General features: G+C 45.0%; 1 protein-coding gene across 1 annotated transcript in view; it reads right to left on the bottom strand.

The window, feature by feature from the left end:
• Positions 1-13,236, bottom strand: part of BMP2K (BMP2 inducible kinase) — a 63,965-nt gene extending 50,729 nt beyond the window's left edge. Inside the window, exon 1 of the mRNA XM_082760148.1 lies at positions 12,959-13,236. Within this exon, the coding sequence (XP_082616274.1) occupies positions 12,959-13,160 (202 nt within the window). The 5' untranslated portion in view covers positions 13,161-13,236. The remainder of the gene's footprint in view (positions 1-12,958) is intronic.
• Between the last annotated feature and the right edge of the window lie 1,890 nt (positions 13,237-15,126).

Here is a 15,126-nt window from a genome sequence, read left to right on the forward strand (position 1 = left end):
TTAGAATCTCCCCAACTGGTGTAAACCAGCTCTGGAATAAAAAATATAGAAGTTCAAGCAACACAATCCAAGTTTCTGAAGCCAAGAAACACTTGTCACCAGTGACAGCCATTTGCAGGAGCAAGATTTTTCTTCAAGATATAAAACCTGGTATCATCGATGCTTCCCTTTCCAAGCAGTAAGCTTAAAGAACAAATATAAACCCACACAACAGAACACTATTAAATAACCTGAACTGTGTTTTATTTGTTCAAGGTCAAGACTGTTGACTAAACATTTATATAAGGGATTATGCTAACTGTGTAATCTAGGCCATTAGAATTAATTCAATTCCCTTTCACGGTGCCAGTAAACCTCAAGTCGCTCGAACCTCAGCAGCCTAGACATATCCTGTTACTCAAGATGTAACCAAGGTGATGCCTTTGGGCAGGATGTGCTTCCTGTCCAACTACTCACAACAAGGCATCAGAAGGTCTCCAAGACATTGATTAAATAATAATCTATAACTAGCAACTGCTACCACTATAAAAATGTCTTGGAACAGCACCTGTCTCCCTGCCTCCTCCACACACAGAAAGTGTTTCCCCCATTGCTCCTGACTTGGTTTGCTCACTGAATTCAGCTCCATCTCTCGTTACTCTAAACTGGAGGCTGAGCGAGTCTGAAAAGCAGGACGAAGATATCTGTGAATATAGAGTTGACAGGAAAATGAAATTACTCATTCTACAACACTGCGGCTATGATCAATAGAACCCATGAATTACATTCATTTTACAGATTGATTTCAAGTGTCATTTGCTAAGCTTTTTTAATGCACAGAAGTGTTGGTTTAAATTGATTTGAATTCCAAAATAATAAACAAGCATTTGAGTAAACTACAGATAGCAAATGCTTAAATTAGTGGGTACGGATACATTACGTATCTAGTGCATAACCACCCTCACTCTTTGGGAACTAAGTTCTGTTTTCATACCTCATGTTTTAACACCTAATTAAAAACCCTTCTCCAACAAGCTCATGTTCAGTCCGTAGCTCGTCTTTCCTTTTTCCTTGAAACCACTACTTCAACTGTGATTTTAACATGCAAGCGGAAAAAAACAGGGCAGAGTAAGTCAGAGAACGGACCTGTAACCACACGTGAGCAGCTCACCCCCTGAACACCACAGAGCTATCGTGCCACAGAAATGAGGCGAAGCACGAGGCGCAGGGCTGCAGCAGCACAGCTAGATCTGCAGCACATGGACATGCGCCACCGCTGGCTGCAACAGAAATAAAGGAGTCACTAGGCTGTGCAGAGATCAGCTAAGCAATTCAGGATGCTACAAGCATCTCAGACTAAGGCAGATGTCATATGACTCTCTGGTTTACTATTTTTTCCTATGGTGTCATAAGTACACTAAACCAGCACAAGGAAATTCAGACCTCCTTGCTGCTAGGAGGGGTCTACATACAGCCTCGCACCCATTTTACATCTCAGTCTAACCACCACTGCACTCATTGACCGTCCTTCATCCATAAGCACAGACTAACCAGATGAAATATTAAGAACACCTGATAGAAATATTTAAATCTATCAGTATTATGGTTGCCTGTCAATAGCAGTATGCATTTCAGCTCTCAGCACACCAGGGCCGTGGACACAGACATCTTTGGATTATGAGGACAGGGGACCAACAAAGTTCCTTGACAGCACACTGCCTGGGATTTGGGATGCTTATGCCAAGAAATGCAATTCCGAGGTACTTTGGGTAATGCTTTTCCTTGTCACCTGCACAGGGCAGGCAGTTCTTCAAGCTCTATCCGGTACGTGCTATATATCTTTGAACACCCTAATTTGTGTACAAAACATCTCGTTATTGACACTGCTATCTGAAGTCTTTTACACCACTTTTATGCTTGGGGATCGTTCTGCAACAATACTTCCCAACCCCACGCCTTGACATTTGATGATTTAGGAAGAGGCACTGAGACTCCCAGATAGTAGGAGCAGCTGCATCGTTTTAAACCGTCTATGCTACTATGGCTGAGTTCTGACCACCAGAGACAAAATCATCAAAAGCTTTTAACATCTCTCATTTACCTCCTGTGTTTCAAGGGACAGTCAGTCAACAGCACTAACTCTGAACAAGGCAGTTATTCATTAAACAGCCCAGCCTGGAAGCTTGCATGCTTTGGGTTAGTTCCTAAAGATGGAAACTCTACGACCAATCCACTGTCTACACCCAAACATGTCCTTCAACGTAATGTCCTCTTACAAATGCAGCTCTATAATCCAGTGTCAGTTTAACAGCATGATAAGTGAAAACAAGGGAGTAAATCAGGCTGATGGAGACAACCCGGGCACATCCGAAGAAAGCACTAAGCTTTTGGGAAGGTAATACTGCAAGTTTAAACCAAGATTCATGGACCTTCACCAAAGCAGATGCAACGCAAGTGTTTTTGTTTTGTTGAGCTTTTGTATGGCTATTTGGGTTTTGTTTGTTGGTTTTTACAACTGCCATAATCATATAAATTCTTCTGCCTTCTGAGGTTTAATGAACCTCTGGATGTCTCATTCAGAGAAAAATTAATGATCTCCCTGCTGTGTCATGAATTCTTATGAAGCCAAGCGACAGCTCATCTAAACTGAACTGAAGGTCTCTTCTACAGACACAGACTAAGCTACTGAGCTATATGAGGACAACAGGTCTCAGGGCTCCAGAGGATGAAATTAGATTTTTTTTTTTTCTAAGAAAGCTTGATTTTCTGCATATCATGCACAGAACAGGTCCCATGTCCAGCACAGACATGATGAAAGTCATTCACAGTTGTATTTTTCTCACACAATACAAGTTACAATCAAGTCAGGCCCCTACACAATTGCGTCACTGAGATAACTCAGTGCCTTATATTCTTTAATGATCTATTTTTTACTGTGAGACACAAAGTTCAAAACCACAACACTAAGAAATGGCCTTCTCCTGTGTTTACATCACCGCCATCCAAATGAGCACTTGGCTCTGTCCAAACTCAAATAGCACAGGCCAACCTTGTGTGCATTTAGCAGTTACATTAAGACGAGATCCAAGTTTCATCTGTCCATAGCTTGTCTCTCCAAAGAAACACACATTTAATGTAGTGTCATGCAAGTCTTTTTGTAACTATGCAAAAACTAAAGTGGTTTAGCAACTGTCTTTGTAAATAAGGTCAGATGCAGTTTTTCAACCTGAAGGAATTGCAAAACCATATGAACTTGCCTTATTTATCATTGACTTCTGGAACTATTCTTTCTTATGTGAAATGCAGCAAAATGCTGCAAGAATGGTTCGTTAGACAAGATTCACAGACAGAAATCACAGTCCAAACAACCAGTAAAAACAACGAGAAAAGGTAAAATGAGTCAAGTACAAGAATTAAACCAAGAATCAGACCAATCCTCTAAGCACGCATCTCTTCAGGGCTTGTGTATTAAAGTTTCAAGGCAGCACATGAACAAATCCATCCATTAAAGAAAGTAATCTGCAAGTTTAGAAGGAAGACCAACATTTGTATCATTTGGAATAAAAGCTCCTGAAGTCCTAGAACATCACAGTTGCCTTCATCATTCTGTATACGGCACTCGAGGTGTATTAACGTGTTACAGAAGCAATGAGGAAGAACCCCTCACGGAGCTGGGAAGTTCCAAACCCTGCCCTCAGCTCTTGTACAGACTTGTTTTCACCCCTGGGCAAGTCTCTCCATCTTCTTTCGTTTCCCCATCTGCAGGGTGATGACTTTCCCTAAGGGGATGTGATGTTCTTCAGATCAATACCAGCTTTGACACCTCAGAAAGAGACAGATCAAAAAAAAGGACAGAAGGTTTTGACTCTCACAAGATTCTACATAATCATTTCTTCAGTGTTTTCACCATTTGCATCAGGAGTAGCAGTGTGGACAGAACAAGAATCAAGGCTAAAACAGCTAGCTTTCCAGCCATATCTAGAAGTAAAAAATAACCGACCTAGAGAACTGTGAGCAAGGGAAGCATCAGAGGAGATGAAGGGAAAGGTTCCCACCTTCGTAACCAGCAGACAAACACTCGGGAGACTGAAATCCATTCACAAGACAGTCAGGAAAGCAGATGAGGAATTCATCCTCCTTCCTTGTCAGCAGCTAGACAATGATGATGAGAAAAAACAGAACCTAGCACTTCAAGAGAACAGGGATCTCACTGCATAACGTCTTAGGCCAGAGAGGAAAATCCAGGACAAATACACATCTACTGCAGAAAAAAAAATCATGCTAGAGAGGACGCAAACTGCTGTTTAATATCACTGGGATATGGAAAACAGCCTCAGACTTCCAGCTTACGGTACTGGAAAAGGGCAAGTATTCCAAATATTTCAGGAAGCAGCTGTTCTTCTACTACATTAACAGCTTCTAAGCTAAACCCATAAAAACACCTGAGAAGAAACCTCCATTCCAAAACAGATGTCAGCATTTTCTGAGGAAAAAGACAGCATCCTAAGCAAACCAGTTAAGACGAGGTGACTGACCGGGCCTACCGTCCTGGTGAGTCCCCATTGCAAAATCTATTTTGTTTCCTGGAGCCACCTGCAATCTGACACACTTGCACTTGGTATTTTGGCAGGTGCGACGCATTCATAGTGTCAGTTAGCACTCCTCACAAACTGCAGCTCTTTCTGCTGTGGTAGCCTACTTACCTGTAGTATTATGGAGGCAGAACAGAGCTACAAGAAAATAAATATAGCCTAAGGTTAAGAAATCAAACAGTTTCAAGAACGAGGACTTAAAAACAATGCTTGTAGAACGAGAGACAAGAAATACCTAAACGATTTTATCAAACCTTGTTCCTGTCAGCCCAAAGTGTAATTAATTTAGCAGAGCACAAGACGTTCACCTGACATTATGTTTGCACACATTCACAGCTAAAACAAATAAACATCTACAGCCAGAAAGATATCAAAGTCCACACCATTAACATCTGTATATATTAAAACATGTTCACGTTCTTCATGCTAAAGGAAAGGGAGACCCACTGAACTGCTAGGCTGAGACCAAGTCCCATCTCTGGCATTTACTTGTGCTCTCCACACAGGAAAACTGTACAAATACCTCCCTATGGGTAACATTCTAGCTAATGACTGACTGTTCTGATATTACAGCGACAAAAACCTGTGACAGAAATAAACATACCCTTCCCAGAATCACTAGTTTGGGGTTAACACCCATCTGGAAACTAATTCTACTTTTATTAGCTAGCAAAGCTTTCATTTTCTATGTTGACATACAAAATACTGACATCTAAAACAAAACAAAAAAAACCCTTCAGAGAATCAACAAAAAATGCATACCCAAAATAAGATCATGCTCAGATTCTTTTAAAGCCAGGCCAAGTCTTTAATGGATAAAGCCAATGTATCTTCTATTACTGCATGCTGCTTCACTCTTTAAGGGTGTGCAGGAGATAAACAGCAAAAATCAAAACCTGCACGTGCACCCCCCATTATGACTACTGCACCATTAACATGTTTTATCAAAACACATACGCCGGGTAAGAAGCAATTAGAAGGCACATGCGTTTGATCTCTCTTGTCAAAGTCTGGCAAAGGAAAGACAGCTTGAGACCGTGCATCGTATTAACACGATGCTGCTCCAAACCAAGTTGCTCTTCCTGTACGACAATCTGACTCTTGGCTGCTGTCCCAACAACTGAGCTCAGAACTACCAGATTCCAAAGGACTTGCTCAGTATTTAACTGCTTCTGGGCCCCCAGAAGTTAAACTGATAACGTCCTTCTAAAAGAAAAAGGAACAATTATTTGCCGCCAGTACAGGCATAACGCTGCATGTCCACATACAGCACAGTGCTGGAATGAGTATCCTTAAGGGATTCGAAGAGCAGTAACTTGACAACAAGAAGAGTGTTAGACCACGTGTTGGTGAATGCTGAACTGGCTCTGGGCTGCACAACAGATCCCTTTGTCAGGCTACACACATTTCTTAACCAGTTGTGCGAATTTCTTCATCTCTGTACAAGAGGCATGTGACAGCTCTGGGGGGCAGACAAGCCACAGCAGGGGCTGAACACTGCGAACGCACGGCTCTTCTCCTGCAGTACCCAGCAAGTTCAGTCAGTACACTAGCTACCTGACAGTGCGACCAAAGCTTGTTAAAGCATTACTTTGTGCACTATGTTATGTGAAACAGTATTTTTACCTGCACGTCGATGCAAGACAAGGATCACAACCAACATCCAAACTAATTCCTGGTTTGGCCTCTCTTACTACAGAGAATACAGCTACAAACTGTAAAAGGCAAAACAATGCTCTTGTTTCAGATTGTTATCTGCCTGCAGTAGGCTTGAAAAGACTGAAAAAAAAACCACCAAGCACTAAAGCACAGCTTCCCAATCTTTCATTAGAGATCAAAACCTCACTCAGCATCTCACCACCTGCTACACTGGAAATACGGCAGCCATGCTTGTTACTGGGACTGTATCAGAGCTCTGTACATGTTTTTTTCTATGCTCTCAGCAAAAATTAGTCGGACCCTTTCAAGTCTTCATACTGCTTTTTCCCCCCTTTATACCTTCTGAACTTAAACAAACCATTTCTGCTACTCAAATATTAGCAAAGCAGAACTGTGTTTGAGGCAGAATGAGTAACAGGTATGACCTTTAAGATGATGTGTGAACATAGATTCAGTGATATTATACTCTGAAAAGTCGACGTGACCGATCCCAGCTCCAACTCCACAAGTTAGATTATGAGCTGGAAGGCTGTCTGGAAATGTATCTGAACAACTGAACTGGGTTCCTACGGAAAATAAAATAGTAGTTACTGCAAGGAGTGGCAATTCACAAGCTACACAAACACTGAGCAAATGAAGAAAACCAGTAATTACAGTTTCAGCTTGCAGCACATGAGATTGCCATGTCACACAGTCATGAGAGAAGTGACACTGCCACAGCTGCCTTCACAACACCTGCCACACAAATCATCTTCCATGCTGCAGAATCAGGATCTCAGAGTCAAGAATTTGGTCCACGCTGCTTTTAATCACTTTCAAGCACTCCAGTTAACAGATTCATTGCAAGGGCACTTCTCCTGTTTGCCTCTTCAGAAGAAACAAGAACAAACAAGCCAAATCTTCCCAAGAGTGAAGGCAGTGCTTGCTGTACATCAGGACACTTAAGAATTTACAGCAACTTCCTGAACTGCACATGCCCAACATCTTACTATAAAAACCTAAAAAATCAGGGTAAGTGAAATAGGGCTTAACAAAACAGAAGGGCGAGAAAAAAATCAAAAGGGCACATTAGAAAGTTTGTCTATTCAGATTACTAATTCAAGTGCTATTGCTAATACACATAAGACAGATAAACTTTAAAGACGATCCTAATTTGGGAACCAATTTTGAAGAACTTAGAATGCCTCCTCTCTGGGCATTAGGCAATTCAAACTTCACCACCATTGCGATGCCAGTCCAATCTCAAGATTCCCCTTCTTCCTTAGACAAACTATTTGGGAAAAACAAACAAACAAACACTCCAATAAATGATATTTGCAGTAAAAAAAAAAAAAAAAAAAAAAAAAGTCTTAGGACTTGGCCAGGACTATATAAAAATAAAAGACCAACTAAATAACCTATGCCATCAAGTACTTGCAAGGACCACATGTTCAGTTTAAACAGGATGGTTCAGCTTGCACGCTCATTCCTTCAGGAGTTTATCAGTAATGACTCCAGGAGATTGCAGCGTGAGAAGGATTATATAAGAAAGGAGAATGAGTTTCCAGTTTCATGGAGGGATACTTGAGCTTTTCACTCGTCCTCTCTAAATAGAGATGCCTCTTCAGAGAAATCAATGCTTTAACCATCATATTAAATAACTGAAGCAAACACTCTGTGTAATACAAACACTTACCCATTTGAGATACTTTTTCCCCAGCCTGTCTGGTCCCAGATATAATGTCACTCAGAAACACAGAAGCTCCCTGTGAGATAGCACTCACGGGCACTCCGAAAGCACAAAAATACAGCTCCACACTCACCGTTTTATCAGCCAGAAAAACAAAAAACAGAGTAACTGCTTCTCCTCTTCTTCCCACATATCGTAAGGCAAAGGAAATACAGAAAGTTACAGCAGAAGGGCGCTGATACAGCACATATAACTTCTCCTGCCCAAAGGATCAAGGCATATAAGAGCTGGAGGGCAGCCTACCGCTCTTCCCAAACACCACAATGATGCCCACCACTTCCCCACCAGCCTGGGTACCTGTGGAAGCAGCTGTACGTGCCACTGCCTACCTTCTTCTACCTCAGTCACTAATATTTCTGCTTCTAGCAGGGCTTCTAGCTTAACAAACAAGGAGAGGCTGTTCCTGCTGCTTTGGTGGAATACTTCCAAAGGGACAAATGCTTCATGCCTAAAGGGAAAACGGGCTACTGCCTGACATTAAATTGCCCCATTTCTCTGTTGGGCTAAATATATCTTAATTAAGAAATCGGAAAGAGTCCACACGTGCTATTAATTGTCCTGGACAGTAGGAGAACCACCAGCCTGAAAAAGACATTGAAACTGTGGTGCTTGAAATACCAGTTCAAGACACGTGAGACACTAAATGACAGTTTATGAGCTATACTACAGAAAGAGGAAAAAAAAGCTAAACAGAAGGTTTTTTGTTGTTTTTTTCTTCCTTTTTTTTTTTCTTTTAAGAAAAATCACACATCTCATGATTGCACTAATCCATTCTAGATAAGAAATGCAATGGAAGCAGGATGGCGAGCATCTTTCTATGCCAATACAAGAGCTTTCAAACTATGCCAGCCAGCACTGTTCAGGACTACAGGTTTGGACTCTATTGCACATCACAGGTACAGCCTTGGGCACCTCTTTACCCCATGGACCCCCTTTCCCCTCCTTTTTTTTTAATTTTTATTTTTTAACACCAAAAGTAACTTTGCTTGCTTTATCTGCACTCAGTAAAACACACCAACATACTGAATTTCCACACACTTACCATGCCTTCCTTTGCCTGCTAACTCTGACGGACAAAGACAAGCTCAAACCTGAAAAAGGCTTTATTTACTCAGTGTAAGCACCTCTAAGACCTACCAAGATATCAAGACAATAACAGAACTGAACTGTAGTTTAAAAATACCTTCCAATGCCAACACTTACAGTCTCCAGGAAAATTAGTTTAATGCAGTTCAATAATAAATTTCTGTTTAAGTCAATGCAAACAGTGAAGTAGGTTTACCCTCGTGTAAAGCCACAACTTCTCCTCCTCCTTCCGTAAACTAAAAACACTTTGGCAAGTGTATGGGGTTTACACAGCAAGGTTTTGATGGTGGTGAGGGGCCACGGGGGTGCCTTCTGTGAGCAGAGCCCAGCAGCTGCCTCATGTCAGAGCAGAGCCAGCTCCAGCCGGCTCCAAAGGGGACCCGCTGCTGGCCAGAGCGACGCTGGCTGGGCCTCTGGGAGAGCAGATTGAATAAAGGGGAAAAATAAAACTGCTGTGCCACAGCAGCTGGGACAGAGGGGTGGGAAACGCGAGAGAAGCTGCCCTGCTGACACCAAGGCCAGCGCAGAGGAGCTCCAGGCATGGAGCAGAAGTTCCCCTGAGGCCTGTGGAGAGGCCCCTGGTGGAGCAGGGGGTCTGGGGGGGGCCCGTGCTGGAGCAGTTTGCTCCTGGGGGGTGGACCCTGTGGTACGGAGCTGTGTGGGAGCAGTTCCTGAAGCAGTTCCTGTGGGCAGCCCCCCAGGCTCAGTTTGGGAGGGACCCCACGGGGAGCAGGGGCAGAGAGGGACCGTGAGGGAGCGGCGGAGAGGAACAACGACGGAGGACTGAACACAGAGCCCCCCTTCCCCTGCGCGGCTCGGGGGGAGGAGGTGGAAGACAGCGGATGGGAGAAGGTGTTTTTAGTTTGCTTTTAGTCCTCCTACTGCTAGTAACCGGCAGTAAATTACATTCATCTCCCTATGCTGAGTCTGTTTTGGCTGTGACAGTAATTGCTGAGTGATCTCCCTGTCCTTATCTCAACCCTTGAGCCCTTTCCATCGTATTTTCTCCCCTTTCCCTTTGAAGAATGGGAGTGCAAGCACAGTTGTGGCCAAGTTCGGCTGCCCAGCAGCTTATTGCTTGCTGTTACTTTCCTTTTCACTCTTCACAACATACACTATTTTGCATTTGTTTTTTAAGATGGATTTAAAAGGACATTTCATAATTTTCACGTCCAGTCTGCTGCAATTACTGAGCTAGAAAGCCTTTTTCAGTATTAGAGCTACCACAACTAACTTTAGTGTCCCCAGGACATCATCCGTAACTTCAGAGAGACAGACTTCACCATATTTGTGTCAGATTTAATTTTCCAAACTTCTGCTTCACTGCACAAACCCTCGTACAACAAAACAGATATAAAGAAGGCCTTCACTCTGCCTGGATCCTTCGTTCTTCACAGTCCCACCGTCCCCTCGCTGCTTCTGTCTCACCCTTTGAAATGGATAGATAGCAACTCATTTCGTCCATCAAAGCTTAACCCAAATGTATTGTTTTTCCTCATCTCTGAATAACAAACCTCAGAAACAAACACCCCCATCCAACAACACACCGAGCCTCGGGTTATGAAAGATAAGAACCCATCAAAAACCAGCTTTGTTTAACACAGAAAAAACAATTTAAGAGCCTTCTAACTGCAGCACTTCAACCTTTATACCTACTTTACTACCCAAGTTTACAGCTGCTTTAGATAGTACTACGTCCATTATATATGCAAAAGCATTATGTTATAACGTGATGTAGCTTGGCCTTTAAGCACTGCAATAAAAACGATACTGTCAAAGGCTAGAGAAGTGTTTCAAGGGCAGCATCCGTATCAACACAGGAAATCTACCAAAGATTCATTAGTGCAGCCTAACAATGGATGTAGTTATGACTTGAGCCTTTTGGCATCGCTGCTGCAACTTGCTCTAGTTATAGGAAGCCTTCGGCACTTGCAAAGCCAAGACCTAGCTTTCTAAGACAATTCAGATGTAAAGTTTAGAAGGGGGGGGGGAACACTTTGAACCTGACAGGCATATGCTATTAGTCCTAACAGCTAGTAAAAAAGCCTGTCTATGCCATACCACTGCTAACCGAGCCTTATCCATCTGTTTCTGAAACAGGCTAGTTGTTAAGTTGGTTACGTTCATTAACTTATTACCAGCTTCTTGTTACACGACCTAAAACTCCACTCTGAGCCTCTTAAAGTAACTTGTAAATGGTATTTCATCAGCACTGAATAACTGGAGCTACCTGGCAAGGCTAAGCAGCTCAGTAAAACTGGGTTTCAGCAGAATAAAACCAACACTTTATATGCACAGGGATTAGGAAAAAAAAAAGTCATTGCTCCCTCCCCTCAAGGCGGGGGGATTATAAAGCAGAGAATTTATAAGGAGTGTTAATTCTTAATACTAGATGTTAATATTACCCGTACAACACCACTAACAAACGAGCACTTACTATTAATTGTTACCCCATCGAGGGAAAACCAGCCTGTCAGGAAGTAATTCCTAGACACAAGGAAACTTCTCCATCCACCAGCTCTTGTGACAGGTTGGGAGCAGCAGAGCCGGACCAGAGCTTTGTCACGGGCACCTCCTCAGGAGGCGCACCCGTGCTCCACACACACGCAGTTAACCTAACCCAGCCCCTCCCCGGCCACCACATGGGATGCAGCAGCTCCCTCGCTTCTGCCCTGCTTCCTTAACCTTGTCAGTAGGCCACCTGTTGTTTCGTTCTCTTCTAAAGCTTTATAGGGTCCTCCCTACTGCCAAATAGCTCTGGCGTTGGCTTTGAAGACTTTTCTCTAGATGCAACAGATTTACGCTGTCCCGACTCTTATCACTTCTAGTCCTAGTCATCTGCACTTAAGGCATCACATGAAAGCTGTAAAAAAACTTGCTATTTCTGTCTATTAAGAAAGAACGCAAATTTGCACAACACTCAACTACTTAAACACATCCTCCCCCTGCCCTCGTGCCTGTTAAGGGCTATGAATTTGTCGCTGCAATCTATAGGAATAAAAAAATAGGAATCTACAACTCCAAACAGCGTTTCACGAGAAAAGTTTTAATGAGACAGTGAACCAAACAAAGCACTGTGCTATTTTTCTGGTTTCTGTGTGTGTGCCTCCTCAATTTGTTCAGGACCTCATTTCCTTTTTTTTTTTTTTTTTTTTTTCTTTTTAAGAAGCCTCTGCGCTGCAAGCAGCCCTGTGCAGAGGAAGCACTTTCTGTGAGGCTGCGGTGACTCCAAAGCAGCTCCCAGGAAGGACTCCTCTTGTCTTTTGGGGCAACCACGGCCACGGGAGGCAATGCCCTAACCTCACATTGATAAGTCAGGTGCAGAACACTGTACTTAGTTTAAGTGTTAGACACCAACTCCGCCGTACTAAAACTTTCTCAGGACGGCAGCAATAACCTACCTCCCGCCACCACATCTTCTACTTCCAACACTCACGCTACCAGCACGCAGTTGTTAAAACCTCATCCTGGGGACACCGCCAGCACCATCCCCAGCACCCGGGGCAGCGGGGCTGCGGAGCCCAGCACCTCCCCAGCGCCTGGGACCGGCCTGGAGCCTGCTGCCCTGGGACACGAGCCGTGGTGCCAGCAGCACCTACAGCCACCGGCAGCGTGTCAGGACCCACGGCCAGGCCGGCGGCCGTGCAGGCGAGCTGGGTGGGGGGCTCAGGGGGCTGCCACCCCCCCAGACCCTGCTTGGGAGCAGCCACGAGCTGCTGGCGCTGCCAGCTGATGCCTGACCCTGCTGAAAACCTACCGGCGAGGGGTTGATTATTCACTATTGATTATTAATTCTTAATTATCATGATCATTTTGTCTCTTTCGGGGCTGCCAAACGCCCTCCACACGCTTCCACCACCCCAACCCCTAAACGGCACCCCCCGGGGTCCCGTCCCCGTGTCCCCGCCGTTACCCTCTGCCAGCAGCTCCTCGGCGGTGACCTGGTAGCGCCCCACGGCGAACACCTTCCCCAGGGCGGCCCCGCTGCCCCCTCCGCCGCCGCCCGCCGAGCCGCCGCCCGCCGCCCCGCAGCCTCCACCGCCGCCACCGCCTCCTCCTCCTCCTCCGCCGCCGCTGCCGCCCTCCGCTTTGGGCATGCGGGAGAACTTCTTCATGGCGAGCGGCGCCGGGAGCCCCCGGCAGGCACGGAGCGGAGCGGCCGCTGCCCGGCGGCTGCGGCAGGGGGCGGGCGGCCCCGCCCCCGCGGGGACCGGGACGGGACCGGGCGGGGAGGGAGGGAGGGAGGGAGGTGCGCGGGGGGGGGGGGTCCCGCGAGCGCCGCCAGCAGCCGCCCCGCCGGTGCGCGGCGCCACCGCGCATGCGCCGGCCGCCCCTCCCTCCCCGTTCCACCCGACCCCTCCCTCCCTCCTCCGGCGGGCGGCCGGAAGTGAGGTGCGCGGCCCGCCCGCCGCGGGCACGTGCGGCGGGGAGGGGGCGGGGTGAGGGGCGTCGCGCGCTCGCCGCCTCGCGCCGGCCGTTAACGGTCGCCGCGGCGCCTGAGGTGATTGCGCTGTTCCCCCCCCCCCCCCCCCCCCGAAGAACCACGGGGGGGGAAATAAAAGCGGCTCGGAGCGCCCTGCTAAGGGCACCGCTTGGCTCACTACCCTCCCCGGGCTGTATTCTGCTGCCTGTGAGGGAGTTACGTGAGAAAAAAAGGGGGCAGAAAGGGTAAAATGCCTCTGTTGGGCTTCCACCCACAGCGAGGTGCAGTGACTGACAGGAAACAGTGAAAAGGGGGATCCAGACAGGAAAAGGTGAGCTCTCAGTTTCCTGCGGTGAAATACAGGTCCTTCGACACCTTCCCTGCAGACACTGATAAGGGAAGGGTGGGAAGGTATCAGCTCAAGCAGCCTTTCACCAGTGAAGCGCTCCAAAAAGCTGTATTTTTAAAATAAAGAAACACACCAAACAGTTTAGTACCAGAAGAAGCTCCATTTTCCACAGACTGTCTCCCAGGTGTGGCAACTCAGTTGCAAAGACTGCAGAGCCACCTCAGAGCATCGTTGGCTATAAGCTGTGTTTTCACCACTATACTCCTATGTGTAACGTACAGCAGTTTAAGGCAGTATTTGTCACAGTTCCCCTAAGACCCGTACATGGGAAACACCCCACGTTTCCAAATACCTCACCACAAATTTCCAATACAAATTGAGACAGAAACCAGATTTCAAATTCTCTGAAATGCCAAACATCCCCTTCTCGTACTGAAACAGTGATTCTACTCATCCAAAATAGGAACCAAACAAGATCAAATGAGAGCAAATTAACAGTCAAATAAGAGTAATTAAAAGGGTAACTTTGTTACAAGCCTGTTTTCCTTTGGTAGTTTCCTTTGGTACCTCATTAGCATTTACCCCTGGGTAAATGCTAATGAGGTATTCCTGCATTTTTTTTTTCACGTAGAGACTGAAATCATGCAATAAAAACAAACCTGATATGGGACCTCACATCCATCTCTCATGAACGAATGAAGCCACATTTTTGGCATCTATAATGGGAATTCAAAATCGCAGCCTTTCTCAGTGAATGTCAAGGTTTTTGGATGAACTTCAATTGTAGCCATCAGTTCTATAAAACCTCTTTGAGAAGCCAGAAGCTTAAAATCTTTGGGAAAATATTTCAGTAATCAAATTAGTTTTGGCTTAATCATATTGCTGTACATTAGGCTGGTAACAAAATGAGAATATTTCTCTATTGAAGTGACAACTTGCCATACCATGAAAGTACAGAGACAGCTATTTGCATTAGTAGTCCCCTTCCTTCAGTCATTCCCATTCTTTCAATTATTGGAGATCAAGTTTTCAGCAGCATGTACAGACTCTAATTCACAATTTTCCTTACATGTAAAAGGTATTTTGACTGTAGATGAAAGAAACTGAGTACTGTGAGGAGAAAGGCATGATCATCAGCATTTTGTTAATGAGGACATTCTTACAGTGATACATGCCTGTGCTCCTTAGAAATACGCTTTTAATTGTCTTGGAAAAAAAATGTCTTTGAAAAAAAAAATCAAAGCTGAGTTTAAAGCACTTAAGGTTAATGCCAGTGATGAATACAACTTTGCTTGTTCTCAAGTTAATA

The sequence above is a fragment of the Aythya marila genome (genome assembly GCF_965140915.1).
Source record: "Aythya marila genome assembly, chromosome: 4".
Taxonomy (NCBI): domain Eukaryota; kingdom Metazoa; phylum Chordata; class Aves; order Anseriformes; family Anatidae; genus Aythya; species Aythya marila.